The 15731-nt window shown below is 36.5% G+C and overlaps 1 protein-coding gene across 4 annotated transcripts in view; it reads right to left on the bottom strand.

Moving 5' to 3' along the window:
- Nucleotides 1–15731, bottom strand: part of sema3h (sema domain, immunoglobulin domain (Ig), short basic domain, secreted, (semaphorin) 3H) — an 83518-nt gene that overhangs the window by 37420 nt on the left and 30367 nt on the right. For all 4 annotated transcript variants that reach the window (XM_028452154.1, XM_028452155.1, XM_028452156.1 and 1 more), the window contains exons 2-5: nucleotides 13219–13373; nucleotides 4525–4587; nucleotides 3174–3293; nucleotides 376–469 (exon numbers count right to left, since the gene is read on the bottom strand). In XM_028452154.1, the coding sequence (XP_028307955.1) occupies nucleotides 376–469; nucleotides 3174–3293; nucleotides 4525–4587; nucleotides 13219–13373 (432 nt within the window). The remainder of the gene's footprint in view (nucleotides 1–375; nucleotides 470–3173; nucleotides 3294–4524; nucleotides 4588–13218; nucleotides 13374–15731) is intronic.

Genomic DNA, 15731 nt, shown 5'->3' with positions numbered 1-15731 from the left:
TTTACTATATTTTCCTGCAATGCTGTAATTCTTTGTGTTTATTTAATGTATTCTTTCTCTTGTTTTGCGTATTTTTCTGTAATTTTGTACATTTACTTTGGAGGCCTCATTATATTAGACCGAATGTGGCCCCCGGGCCGCCAGTTGCCTATGTCTGCACTAATGCACCTAAAGTTATATCGTTGGTGCTACAGTGTGGATTACATGATAGTTAATGCATTGTGTTTTTCTTGGTTTGGAAGACAAGTTATAAAAAAGATACAATACATTCATGTTCTATCTGGAAGTTCATTTAAATAACAACAACGATGGTTATAGGATTATTTCTGTTCTATTAAATGAAACAATTGTATTTCAATCCTGAAGTCAGCTCACCAACAACAGCAGAGGCAGTTTTCTGGAGGGGATCGTAGGGGCACTTCCCCTTCCCACACTCAGTTTGACTGTAGTCCAGGACCTGGTACTCTGACTGGAAGCAGAAGAAATCAAACAGTAAAGAACCCATTCAGACATCTAAAGGTAGCATTTGTTGTGAAACTGAGGTTAAATTGACCACGTGATTAGATTTTAAAGTGGGTTATAAAGGAAAGTCTTAAACCAGTCATCACTAAAGATTTACCAATTGAAGCTGACATCTCAAATGTCCTTTGATGGGTTTATCTGACACACACACACAAACACACACAGACACACACACACACAGATACAAAGGTAACTATCAATCAGTTCTTTCTGTTGTTGTTTTAAACCTAAACAGGTCATCACATACTGTAGAAAGGACTGCAGATACTAGTTATGAATCATAAAGGTGGCTGAAGTTTGGACCCACACACATACAGTATGTACGGTAACATTTTAGGACATCCTCAGGTCTCAGAGGGAGGTATCTGGTATCAGCAAAACCTCATTTATCAGACCAAACAGACTCATGACTCAGCAAAACCTCCGTCAGATAAAACGCCATCACTCATCAAACCAAACAATGTCAAATGAAACAGCCTCAGGCTTCAAAATAAAAGTAATCGGACTTAACAGCCTCAGGCCAAAAAACACAATGGCATTTTATTTTGAAGAAACCGGAAGTACACATGACGACATATTCAAAGCCGTTCTTTTCCTTTCATTTTAAAAAAATTAAGATCCATCAACGTATTGTTTGATTAATAAATAAGTAATTAAATGAAACATTGGTACATCTTTACCTTTTAAAATAAATAGAAAATAACTCTGATATCCAAAGCAGCACATATTGATGACGTCATGTGCTCGCCTATTCACCACATGACTACTGCTCCTCGTCTCTGGAACGTTCTGCCCCTGGGAACTTCACTTCCTTACATTGCTCTCAATGTTCAAACCTAATCTTAAAACTCACCTTTTTAAACATGGCTTCCCTTCATAATATGATCCATTTTATTCTCTCTTGATTGTTTACAGCCATGTATGTTTTCACTGCATTCATTCATATCTTATTGTGACCATGAGAGGTTTTGAAAGGCACCTGAGATCCAAAATGTATTATTATTAGGGGATTATTTATTTTTTTAATTGCGATTAATCGCACGACTTCCATAATTAACTCATGATTAATCGCTAAATAATCGCATATTTTGTATTTGTTCTGATTGTAGATTAAAAGGATTTTTTTCAGCTTTATAATATTCGTATAAACATAGGAGTGGACCAAACGCTAACATTATGCAAAGATATGCATATGACTTGTTTTGTCGTGTGAAACATCTGGCAGGACTTTGAAGCTGAACTTTCCATCCAAAAGCCCTTTTTCCGCGTCCATAGCTCCATGTTGCTCTACCTTTATCCACAAACACGTTGCTACGGGAATTGCAGGGGCCGCCCATGCGTTCTTCTTCTCCGTGGTCTTTATCGGTGGTCGGCCTCCCATTTGGGGCTTTATCGCCCTCTATTGACACGGAGTGTGGGGAACAGCTCCAAGCTCAATCAATCTCCTGCAGTTGACCAACTTGCAATAAACTAAACTAACCAACTAAAAAAAATAGTGGCGTTAAAGGGAATTTGCAATAACTTGTTAATTACACATTAATTTTGACAGCCCTAATTTTCATCATTATTTCATGTTTCTTCAAACTAAAACGTCATGTTGTGTTTTACGGCCTAAGCCAGTTGAGTCTGAGGACTTTTATTTTGAAGCCTGAGGCCGTGTAATTTGACGGCATTTGGTTTGATAAGTGACACTTTTTCATTTTGACGGATGTTTTGCTGAGTCATGACTCTGTTTGGTCTGATAAATAACAGAGGTTTTTCCCGATACCTCACTCTGACACCCGAAGATGTCCTAAAATGTCCACCATACAGTATATATGCACTAACACACATAGTTAACCTACACACGTCTAAATAACGATTAGATTAGATCAGATTAAAGTAGAATCGATTATATTAGATTACAAGATTAAATTAGAAAACCCCTCTTATACTACATCACTTTCACTGTTCCTGTGAGAAAACTCACACTAGGGCCTTTTGACAAATGTAAAGTTGTGTATACTATATATATATATATATATATATATATATATATATATATATATATATATATATATATATATATATATATATATATATATATATATATATATAGTTGATAGAAGGCAGTGATGAACACTGCTTTGACAGATGAACAATAGGGGCAGACACCACAGCACGTACTTTAGCTGCTCCCAGGCCTGCACACATAGGGGCTCAGCCTGGGAGTCTGAGCGCGCGCACACACACACACACACACACACACACACACACACACACACACACACGGGGTGGAAACATGTTTTTCACATTAGGTGAATTAAAAGTATCTAATAATAATGTGAGATTAACATGGTCCATATGTGGTTTTCTGGGTATGACGGATGGCTGGGATGGATGGATGGATGCTGGGATGGATGGATGGATGGATGGATGACCTCAGTAGTTCTACTGTCACATTAGGTGAGTGGAACGTGTACATTCTAATAGTGTATCTGTGTAGTTCCTGCTTTCTTGATGGTCTGGTTCGTTTTACCACTAATTCTTGCAGACTTGGAATCCAACCGTGACAGATGGTTAGAGTTGTGTACGATAGTAAAAACGAGCAGCAAACCACATGTTTGGTGTCTCGGCTCGCCTGTGTGTGTGTGTGTGTGTGTTCCTCTTACCTGATGGAAGATACTGGTTGGGATGAGGGCACAGCGGGGGTTAAACGCTCCAGTGCCACACACGTACAGGTGGGTCTGGTTGAAAGGCTGGAGAACCCGAAGGAAGTTTGCACACTCAAACTGAGCACAGAGAGAGACATAAACACAACGTGAACACAAATGAAAACTAACATTAAAACATGCAGGAGACATTAAATAAAATTCTAGTTCAGGGGCCAAACACGGAGCAGTTTGATCTCAAATGAACCACAGATTTTATGCTGGAAAATGAGTAATTTCAACTTTAATGTGTCCTACTTTGCACTTTAACGTAGATATAAAATACAAAAACACGTAAGAAAACGACAATATTCAAGCAATAAGTGATGGAAATAAGTCTCAACAAGATTTTCACTGAAAATTTCCTAGATTTTGTGCTGATTTCTATTTAATTGAGGGAAATATGTAATAATTTGAAGAAAATTTAAGGATTTTGTAAGAATTTAGCAAGAGTTTAACATTAAAAATGACTGTAATCATATAAGCACTGGGAAAACTGTGAGTCCCTGCAAATATTATTGAGTTTCATTTACACAATGATTCATGTTTTCTCCTGCGGGCCAAATTGAATGCTCCAAAGGGCCAGATTTGGCCCACGGGCCATGAGTTTGACATGTACATTAAACCAACATTATGTCAGGTGTTTCTCCATTACACTATCTGGTTATTTCTATCCAGTCTTTGGTGTTTTTTTCTTTGATCTTGTATTAGTCCTCCATGTATCTACTGTAAGTGTCATCGGTCTGTATCATAAAGTACTGTACTATGAAGCTGTGCTAACACGATACCTTATTTACAAACATTAGAAATTAACGAATATGGAAACACTTTTACACTTACAATGCATTATTGTAAATCTGTTTCAACATTTGTAAAAGTGTTTTGCACTTCTCAGCCATCGTAAGAAGTCAAATTCACAAGAAGCTTGGCCTGAACGACAAGAATTGTTGAAAAAAAAAATTAAAAAATGGAGTTTTGAGCTCAGGTTTGTTTGTTTATTTATGACATTTTTATTATAAATATGTATTTTATATTGCTCATGTATCAGAGTTGTAATCATTCAGCTTTAGTTTCATAATCTGACATGTAACTAGTGTCTTCTATTATTGCTGCTGATTGTCATGTGGTTGAGTAGAGTTAAGAAAGGATGGGAAACGTTTACATAACTGCACCTTTAAGCTACTGATTCATATCTGAGTCAATGTTTGATGTTCTTCAGGCTGATCACCTCCCATCCTCATCACTCCTGTTATATGATTCTGACCTAACGCAACCATTGCTTGCGTGTGTCGGTGAGAGCATGTCCAATTACCTCTGGATCCTTCCCAGCCATGAGGCAATCTTGAACTCGATCTGGACTGGCTGGCCAGTACAGCTGTAGAATGCAGAAGGAGAAAGTGAGAAAAACACAGGAGGAGGAGGTTCTCATTAGGCATTTATTATTTACATCATCGGCAGGTGTTTTATAAAGAGTGGGAGAGCAGAGACGATCAGACAAAGAGCTTCAGGGAGGAATTAAAGCTGGCAGCAGCCGCGCTAGAATACTGATCATTGGCCAAAGCAGCAGGGGTGGTGTCCACATGACTATTTATTCATCTACAACCGTGCTGCAGTTTCAGGCTTATTTTCAAAACGCTGAAAACGAAGCACCCTGTCCTATTTTCAGCGTCAGGGGTTTTGGACCTTTTGGCAAACACTTACTGCAGCTTTTTTCAATCGCTCATAATTTAAAATAGTACAAGTTACTGCATTGTTCCTTATATTTTAATTGCAAATAGAGTGGGTGACAAACAGCACCCCTGAATTGAACCAGATAGTGAACTTTCTGTTAATTTTTATTCTTGCTTTTGGTGTTTGATATAGTGTTTGGACTGAGTCGCATTAAAGCCAAATTGCTCCAGAAATAGGTTCAAGAATTTCCACTGGACACAATCAAAAGCTTTTTCTGCGGCCAAGCTTAAACGGGCAGTATTATGAAAAAAATCACTTTCTAATGGTTTTTCTACAGTGATAAACATTCCTTTAGCCTCTGTCAGAGGGTCAAAGTTGAAGCTAAAGTTTCCTCCCTCCTTTGTTATTCCACATTTTGAAAAAAGTCAGCTCCAAACAGGCGAGTTGGATTTTCCTCGTGTTGTGACGTCATACCGCGGAAACTCCTCCTCCTGACAATCCCGGCTCCTCCTACCCTAGAGTTTGGGAAAATAAATCTCAAATACTATGTTGTTGGGGTTCTTAGAACAAATGGAAATAGGTGAAATACATCATAATACTGGACCTTTAATAAAATTACCCTCTCTGAATTTAGTGAGTAAATACCGGACTGTTGAAGACCAACAAACCCTGAGGATAGAAGTCCTTTTGGGTGGAAGCACACTCTTTAAGGGAGAGTAAAGGTCCCTCAGGAGAGCTCTTCTCCTCTGCTTCATTGTCTACTACCAAACCACAGTGGTGGAACTGATGCCCCCCCGCGGTCACAGCTTTTTTTCACGTAACAACTGTTTTGCCCTCTGTGGTCTTTGTTTTTTTTGAGTCACAACTGTTTTTATCCTCTTTCTGTAAACAAAAGAGTTTTACATCGACACCTTTAGCTTTTCCTGATTATTTAGAGCAACCGAAAGTAGCACAAGTTAGCATTTTGACCAAAAAAGCTGTTAAATGATCTAAAAATCTGCTGAATGCTTCACTCTAATAGAAAACAATGGGATGTTTACAGGCAGTGGGGCCGTGTGACATCATCAATCATGTGATTTCAAGATGGAGGAACACAGGCTCTAAAACTGTAAAGTAGTCCCATATTTAAAAGTTAATAAAACAAATATGGTGCTAAATAATGTGTTTCTTTAGGCGTAGATCTACTAATAAGGACATTTTAAAAGTTTTAGACCACATTTGTAAAAACAGTCCCTTTAAGACAACCACACAAGCTTCATTAGATCTTCTAGTTTTTTGGTAAAAGTTTTTTTTTTTTAGAGCAACATCCACAAATGTTTAACCGTGAACAGTTTGCTCTTTGTCTTTCACTCAATGCTCAATAGAACTAATAGTCACTGTATTACATCAGTTCTCTCAGAGATGGTGGGCGGAGCTGTGATATTTGACTAGATGAATGACGATGATTATAATATAATACTTCACATTAGGAGCTCACATTAAATGTAGGTAACAGAGAGTCTCATGGGGAGCTGATTTCTAATGAAAAGAATGGATCATTGCCCAACAATAGAACTAATGCAATCATAGAAACATGAATCTGGCTTATGCTGCGCTGATCACATTAGCGTGACTTGTTTCGCGTGCTGGTAAACATTCGGAGGCTATAATGAAACGTTAAGAATTTCAATGAGCATCTGAGACGGAGGTGAAATCAAGAGAGTTAAATAGCAGCAGCATGACTAATCTAAATATATCCCTGAGTCACATTTCCCTCAGAGACCAGTGCAGCGATAATGCTCATTTAGCGCTGCGTACTACAGTACGTAGTCAGTTTAGTGCTCAGAGGATAATCATCATTTCCTGTTTGTCATTTGTTTAATAAAGTTATCACTCTAGGGATACCCACAGGATGTTAATGACTGTATGTCGATGGTGTTACACTTTATTTCTGAATCAGCAGAGGTGTAAAGAGAACTGATTGGTTACAATTACGTTTTCAATTATCCATGTTCAATTACAATTCATTTATGATTACAGTGACCAGCATTTTTTCCAATCACAATTAAATTATTATATATATCCTCAGAAAGTCAATTACAATTACACCCTCAATTACTAAAGATCTAATAAAAGCTAACCTTCCTCTTGTGTTAGCTTTCTGTTAGCATCTCTATTGATAACAGGTCCTAAATCAGCTGTAAAATACACTAAAAAAAAACATCTATCATATTATTTATTTTCTATCTATTGGTTACCTTGTTAAGCTTCCTAATCAATTAAAATATAGGTATTAATATTTTTGGTCTTTTTTGTGTCACTAAACCCCTAGATTTTTTTTTTTATGATAAAATGTGGAAAAGCTTGATCTGAAACATATTTTAACAATTGTTAACTATGATATGTGTAGAACTGTACATAGAACTGTAACATGGTTCCCCAGTTTTGCCTTAAATTATAATTGACAATTTTTATAGAATTTTCATGGAAATTACAATTAATTACAATTTAATTACAATTACACCAGCAGCATATTTTTAAAATTACAATAAATTGAAATTAATTATCAATTATGAAATTACAATTATAACTGACCCCTACCATGACTGATCTATTTTACTGAAGTAGAAGTACTGTTACTTGATTTAAGTTGTAGTCAAGTACAAGTACAAGTAAGTCATACATTAAATACTCAAGTACAAGTAAAAAGTAGCTCTATTAAATAGTATAAGTAAAAGTTACTAGTTACTTTCACCCCCATGTTTATTGTTGGTAATAAATCTATCCAATATACTGCATACAGTAAACATCTCATGTATAAACTTAAAAAGGACGAAACCACATTTTGCATAATTGGAAGTTAATTTTTTAATCTGTATAAAATAAAACGTTTGTCAAAATGTACAATTCTTTTTTAAAAAATAAAATAACACCAATTAATTCAATTCAAAATAAGAAAAAATCCTCAGGCTCTAAAACTAAGAAAAATAACTTTCATTCAATGCTGTTTTTTGGTGCTGTGCATTATGTTTAATCTGATTGGTTGGCTATGATGTAATGCATTTGGTTGTTGTCTGGTTATTTTCTTTTTGTTTCACAATGTCTGTTGATTTATTTTAAAACAAAAAAATAATAATTTACTCAATAACGGTTAATTGTAGAAATGTAATTAATCACTTTACGTCTTTTAAAACATGCTTAAGTATAAGTAAAATTACTGATTTATAAATATTAGTACAGCCCGTCGGAAGTATGTATTCATGTGGGAGCATAAGGGGTATATTTGCAGGTGCAAAACGTGGGTGCAATTTTCCTGGTTTAATTCTATGGGACATGTGCATGACTTCATCAATTTTATATTTTTTTGTATGGTGTATTTTCTGTAACCTATGTTTTTTGGACTCATGTGTATTTGTGTATCTTTCTGTTGTCTTTTTGTGCATAAATGTTTGCTGTTTTTTATTTTTATTTTTTTGTAATATATGTTTTTTTTTGGAGTCACGTGTATTTTTGTATAATTATTGTTTTTGTTGCTATTGTAGTGTGACTCAGGAGTAATTTTGTGTATTTTTTGTATAAATATTTAGTTTTGTGTATTTTGAGCCATTTTCATATTTTTGTTGTATTTTTCTGTAAATGTATGTTTTTTTGAAGTCGAGTACAGTGCTCGTCGTTAGTATGTATTCATATAGTGGGAGCTTAAGAAGAGTTGTCAACTATGGGCATAATAATAACAACATACTCTGTAGCATTATAAAGGGGTATATTTGCAGGTGCAAAGTAAAATAGCGTGTGCAATTTCCCTGGTTTAATTCTATGAGACATGCGCATGAAAAATGTGTTGTTTTTTTAACTCATTTTATATATTTTTCATTTGGTGTTTTTTCTGTAATGTACAGTGCCCGTCGGAAGTATGCATTCATGTGGGATTATAAGTATTTAGTTTAGTGTATTTTGAGTCATTTTCATGTTTTTGCTGTGGTTTGGTGTATTTTTCTGTTGTCTTTTGTGTAATTTTTGTAAAAATATTTAGTTTTGTGTATTTTGAGTCATTTTCATATTTTTTGTTGGCGTTTAGTGTGTGTGTGTGCCTGTCTAACTTTCACTAAACTTATCTATTTTCAGTAGTTCGGTGTAGTAACAGGTGTATAGTGAGTGAAGCTGCAGTAATCATCAGGCGACCTTCACTATGTAGCACTGTTTACTGATCTGACTCAACACTACAGTAACTACCACCCAATGGACGGGTGTCGTGACACAGACTGTAACCGGACTAAATGGTGGTCTGTTACACACACGTAGACGGTGATCGATAATGAAGCGCACCTGATCGGAGTGTGTGTGAGTGTGTGTGTGCGTGTGTGTGTGTGTGTGTGTGTGTGTGTGTGTGCGTGTGTGTGTGTGTGTGTGTGTGTGTGTGTGTGAGACTCTCAACCTTGGACACAAATCTCCTCCGTTGGTTCTCTCACACACGCTGCTGAGAAATGTGCAGCTTTCAACACAGCAGTCATTGCCGTCAATAACTTCCGGGTGAGGTCTGTCCGGTCTAAATAGCGAACGGTCAAACTAACATGAAAATAAACGTCATCACCAAATAAAAAACAGTAAAAAAAAGTATTTTTCCTCAAAAGAGAAAAGAGAAGTCAACAGGAGCTCATGCACGCACCGGAAGTGAGCTGTGCAGTGAAATAGATATAGATGGTGCTCTAGCGCCCCCTCACACCCTGAGGTCAAAAGTTGAATAGGTTTCATTTCGGGGCCAGAAGTGAAATAAAATTCAAATAAACATTTTGAAATGACCACATTACTCCAAAATAACAGATACACACACTCGGGGTATTTGGAACATGTCGACCGAGTTTCAGGTCAAACTCGCACCGCGTCAGGGAGATATTTGCTCCACACACACACACACACATCCATCCACACAGACCTCCCTTGCTTTTATAGGTAGATACTCAAACAAGTACAAGTACCCATTAAAAGTAACTCATTTATTACAGTAACGTGAGTACTTGTAATCTGTTACATTTACCTCTGCCAATAAGTCAATAATTATTTTCACTGTAGAAAAATAGAGACAACTAATCAAGAAAAGTGATTAATGATGAACTGAGGAAACAATTTTAGTGAATGTCCAGTAATGGTTCCCTGATGCAGTGGTTCCCACAGGGCCCAGAGCAGAGCCCGAGACAATCAGATTAGATTAGAAAACCACATTCCCCCTTATCTCCACATACCACACACTGACATGCCCGTGGACCACCGCTAAAGCAGCTTCATCAGGTGAAGCAATGTGAGAATCATGCTGGTTATCCAATCAGATCAGTGCGTTTACAGAGAGGAGAGCATCTCTTTAAATACATGACACATGGAAGAGAAAGTCCATAGTTGAATTTCAGCACTTTGATGTGGCAGACGGCAATAAATAAAATGAAGATGAACACAAGATAAATATAAAAGGAAGACGTGACAGAGTTTATCCTTTAAGTCAGTGGTTCTGTACCCCCTCTCTTATTTCTGAATTCAAGTACCCCCTTTGTCCGACTAGAACATCAGAACATTATTATCATTATTTTGCATATTTTGTTGTTAACTGTCTGTTCTTTTTTATTACTCAGTATATTTTTCTCTTATTTTGTGTGTTCTTGTTGTCGTTGTTTTTGGTGTCATTTTGTATGTTTCTCTGTGATTTTTGCATATTTTGTAGTGATTTTGTGTATTTGTCTCTTATTTAGTGTGTCTTTGTAGTCGTTTTGTGTGTTCCTGGTAATAGCAAGTGTTTTTCTCTCTTATGTGTGTGTTTTATTTGGTGTTGTTTTGTTGTTGTTTCTCTGTTATTTTCATTATTCAGTATATTTTTGTCTTATTTTGTGTTTTTCTTGTCCTTTTGTGAGTTGCTGGTAATATTTAGTATGATTATTTATTTTAAAACTCCATATTTAATGGTAGATTTTTGTGATAAACCCCCAATAGAAACCTCTAAAGCAGTGGTTCTCAACCTTTTCAGCCTCACAATCCCACAATAAAGGTCCCAGAGAGCGGGGACCCCCACTGTAGCTCAAGGTGGTTGAACACAGACATGAACATTGAAGAACAGTCATGTGGAGACAGGGGTAATAAAGGAGAGAGATGGTCCATTGTTCTATGCATCTGTGATAACCACATTTATGAATTCATCTGGATAATATCCACTGTTATCCAGGAACGTTTATTATTATTTGCTTCATAGAATAAATAGTCATCTTAAAGATGTTAAAATGGGTTAAAAGTAACCAAAAACTGGTGGATTTTGAAAACCACAAAAATAGGATAAAAGTTGCAAAATAAAGTGTCCAAAAACAGACAGAAAGAAACGGTTAAAAATGTCAATATTGGCTTAAAAGTGGCAATAATAGGGGAGAATGGGGGGGTTGGGGTAAAGTATCGTGTTTTTTCAGTCTTACCGTACCTTATGTTGTTTTCATAACTGTGTTTGGCTTTGAATCTTTGAAGTGTACTTGAATGTTGTTGGGAGGGACATGTGCAATTTTGTTGCACTTTGTGCAATGACAACAAAATGATTCTATTCTATTCTATCGAAACATGACAAATCACATGATGTGGATAAATTGGCAAAAATATGCATGAAAAATGGTGAGAAGACGTTAGAAGTGACAATAATGGGACAAACAAATGCAACGTTAGGTGGGAAAGAGGGTTCATAAATGCCAAAAATGTCTTGAAAGTGTAAAAAATGTGCAGAAAAGGCATTGCAATGGGAGTAATGTAGCAAAAATGCATTAAAAGAAGCAAAAATATGTTGAGAAAAAGTGATGAAAATAGGTTAAAATATGGAAAGTTTTGTGTAGTTGCAGAAAAAGAGTAAAAATAAGTAAAAATGGCTCCAACTGTTCAGGACAAATGTGTATAATCTGGAATGCATCCGGCGACCCCCTCCCAGAGTCCACCTGCTCTAGGGTTTGTGTCTCTGATGATTACTTGTATCTTTACAGACTGATGATGGTATTGATTTGACAGTAGAGGCATTAGAATGCAGAAACATCTTTGTCCTTGCTTTGAACCTGTACCCAACCTCCTGACTGACTGGATAATTACACAGCTGGTTGCATGTCTGCTTTCTGAGTTAAAGCTGTGTAATATAACATGATACTGTGTCCAACCATGTGTATCCAGATATAGTCTCCCTCCTTTCCACTGAATGGCACTGTGGCAAAGCATCGCCCTCTGATTGCCAACATAACATGTACATAAATGACTGTTAAAGGGATCCTCCACTGTTTTTACAAATGTGGCCTCAAATCTTTAAAATGCAGATCTATGCCTAACAAAACGCATTATTTTGCACCATATTCATTTTATTAACTTTTAAAAATGGGACGACTTTACCGTTTTAGAACATTAGCGCTAACCATGCCTGCAAGATGGATTCTCCTGGTGTTCACAAACACCAGAATTCATTTTTTTGCTGTTCCCGCCTTTGCCTTTTGAACCCGAACCAAGCCGGTTCGAACCAATCATGAGGCAGTGTTGTGGTTTAGGGCGGGATATCCTGGTGTGACAAAGGCAGACGCGCCAAAGCAAAACTGGTGCATGCGTAGTTGCGGGGAGAGGCACAAGCTGGGCTACCGCTATTAGCATAGCTTTGAATCAAAATAGAAAGATGTCGACGCAGGAGGATGAACGTGTGGAAACTGTTATAAACTCATTTTAGAAAAATCCAGAATTTCCTTTTTGAAAGAGCAACAGTGAGAGGCGCTTTGAGCATTTTTGGACGGTAAAGACAGCAAAGCGGAGCGTTGTTGTTGTTGTAGCAGCATCTCTGCGGCGCATGCTGATGACGACCATTATTTGTTGCCGTGCGATTGGCTAAACTTTTTCATGGATATGAAAATGAGGTTGTGTTGGGGGGACGTCAGGGATATTTAGGTTTGTTGTGAAACGTGTAGAGTGATAACTTGTGTTTTCATATATGACATCATCACTGTAGAGGGAGGACCAATGTTCTAATGTCATTCAGCAGCTTTTTAGATCATTTAGCAGTCAAAATGCCAATTTGTGCTGCTTTTTGGTTGCTCCTTCAACAGTCTGTGGTTTATACGCTAACTTCAGCCACCAGAGCGTGTCAGCACACTGTGCTCTTCTTCTCTGCTTCATTGTCTAGTACCAGACAGCAAAATTGGAACTGTCCCCCCCCGCAGTCATAGATTATTTTTTGGAACTATTTTCCTCACATGTATATGTTTTAATGTTTGAATGTGTGTGTGTGTGTGTGTGTGTGTGTGTGTGTGTGTGTGTGTGTGTGTGTGTGTGTGTGTGTGTGTGTGTGTGTGTGTGCGTGTCGTCGCTGTCCAACCTTTCGTGGGTTCTGTGTTATGTCGTCAAAGCTGGTGGACAGAAGGTTATCTTTCATGGCCACGTACAGACGCTTCCGGTCTTCATCGGGCAGCAGAGAGTGGATGTCTCCGGCCGTCAGCGGCAACGTCAGCAGACGGCCGTTCTGGATCAGCTCTGAGGAAACGAGGGAATGAAATGACACGTTTAAGAGTTGAATATAAATAAAATGTATAAATAGTACAAATGGGACTCCATTAAACAATAATCTCATAACAATATTTGACACGAAAAGCAACGTTTATCCAATTTAAATGGATTTTTTTACGTGACTGAACCAAAGAAAACAATAAATGAGCTTATTTTCATCGCTGAGTGCTAACATAATGTGTAATATGAATAAAGAATATTATGATTGCATTGTTCACAAAGCACTAACTTAAATTTAACTAAGCTACATTTATGGTTTTCTGGATTTTTTGTAAACTTTCTAAAACAAACTTGTTTTTGTATTAAAATAAAAGAACAGTACAGTACAGAACATTCCAGAGAAGTGGAAACTGAACAGTGCAAAAAATATCTGTCATGTAGTAAACACAATGCCTGATAAAGCTGATGAATTTAGTCTGAAATCTGAAAATTGTTTTTGTTATTTTAAACAAAAATTAACACAAACAAAGCATAACAACGACTTCCCCTCAGGTTCTATCGTTGTAGCCGGTGCATCAGTATTATGGTTATAACGGGAAGTTGTGTAATGAGAAAAAAGCCATTAACTGCGTAAAAAAGGTGTTATTTTTCTGTAATTAATTCATCACAATTAATGCATTAAAGTCCCAGCCCTAATATATAGTCTTGAAACGAGCAGAAGGAAGACGCGCAGTCGCTACCAGTGAATTGTTCTCGTTGAAGTTCTTATTATTTTTCTTCCGCAACTCATTTGACGTGAAACTCCTCCTAGGATATTAATGCAGCGCTAATGACACATATTTCATCTCATAGAAACAATGTCAAGAATGTGCAGTCGACAGTTTTTGGAGCCAAAATGTCAAGGTCAAGTGTCAAAAACCAAAATTGTCCAGATTTCTACAAATATTTATCTACAAGTTTGATGCTTACATTTATGAAAAGTTCATCTCAAGTGGAGTATTTTATTTAATTAGGCCAAAGCTGTACCACCTACCAGTAAAAAGATCGGTAGAGGTCAAAGTTCATGACGTCACCAAAAAAAAAAAAAAAAAAAAAACTTGGCCACAAATTGAGATCCAGAGCTCAGACTGGTACCATTGAACAACATTTCCTTTCAATGTGTGACCTTGACCTTTGCTCAAGGGCATATTTAAGGTCAAAGTCAGTCTTCTGTTTTTCCTGCATTATTACTTTCAATTTTAATTAGTAAAAAGAATAAACTTGTCAACAAATCCAAATACAGGTTGTTATTTTTGACAATTTTTTCAAATTGGCAAATACGTATTCGCCTTGCAAATACAGGTCTTTCCAAGTTACAATTGATGTTATAGTTTTACAGATGAAATGATTTAAATAAAGGTGTTTAATTAATAGTTTCTCAGAGATGTGGACTCAGATCTCCTCTAGGTTAAATGCATAAATGGTGTTTTATTCTCTCTTAAACAGACTTGATCTCCTTCACTGAGCTCCACATAATAATAATAACAGAACATTAAGATCAATCACAGTCCAGTCAAATAATTAGATAAAAGATAAAAGATAAAAAGATTCCACATATTCTTTACTTAATTCCTTAGTTCATAATGATTAAGACCAAATCGGAGAGAAATATGAACCAAAATAAAACAATGCAAGTGGTTTAAATAAAACCGTGATGATTAAAAAAACACATATAGATTGCACCGTTTTATCTTGTGAACATTAATAAAAACATGAGGCGCAGTGATGTTGTCTAATATGTTTTGAAACGTTAAAACACTTTGCACTACCCTCATCTGTATGAAAAGTGCTAAACTAATTAAATTTAGATTTGATTTAAGCCTGAACCAGAATTGCACATTTAATCTAAATGCACAAGCCAATAAATCAATTCCACCTTTGCAGCCCTGAGTAGTGTTGATATGTGAACCAATGTTTAATATTAAATAGGGACCAAATACATCCCTGACTTCAGGTGCTTTTTCTTTCCAATGTGTAACACAGAGAACATCAGAGAACGGCCAGAGCCAACGTTTTGTTGAAGCTATTTAAGACAAGCTGTGATTCATTTGTTTAACTAAATAAAATTTAAGATCTGTTTTTGATTACCAGTGCACTTGAGACAAATGATACGTGCAAATATCTCATCACGAGAAGAAAAAAATAATGTCCATGTGTGCCAACAACATCATATATGGTCACTGCCCTACTTTTTATTGGGATGGCTTTTAAAAAAAAACCAAAATGGGCCAAAATGTCATTTAAAATGGAACATTTTCTCATTAAATTGTTTAACTAGAAGCTTTCCAGCATCTTCACCCCTGGGTACACCCTACAGAGGTTTTACTAGTGTAGGAGGCAGATACC

Source organism: Gouania willdenowi, chromosome 7 (assembly GCF_900634775.1).
Source record: "Gouania willdenowi chromosome 7, fGouWil2.1, whole genome shotgun sequence".
In the NCBI taxonomy this organism is placed as follows: Eukaryota; Metazoa; Chordata; class Actinopteri; order Blenniiformes; family Gobiesocidae; genus Gouania; species Gouania willdenowi.
Note: the sequence above shows the minus strand (reverse complement) of the source record. Positions and strands in the feature narration are given on the sequence as shown.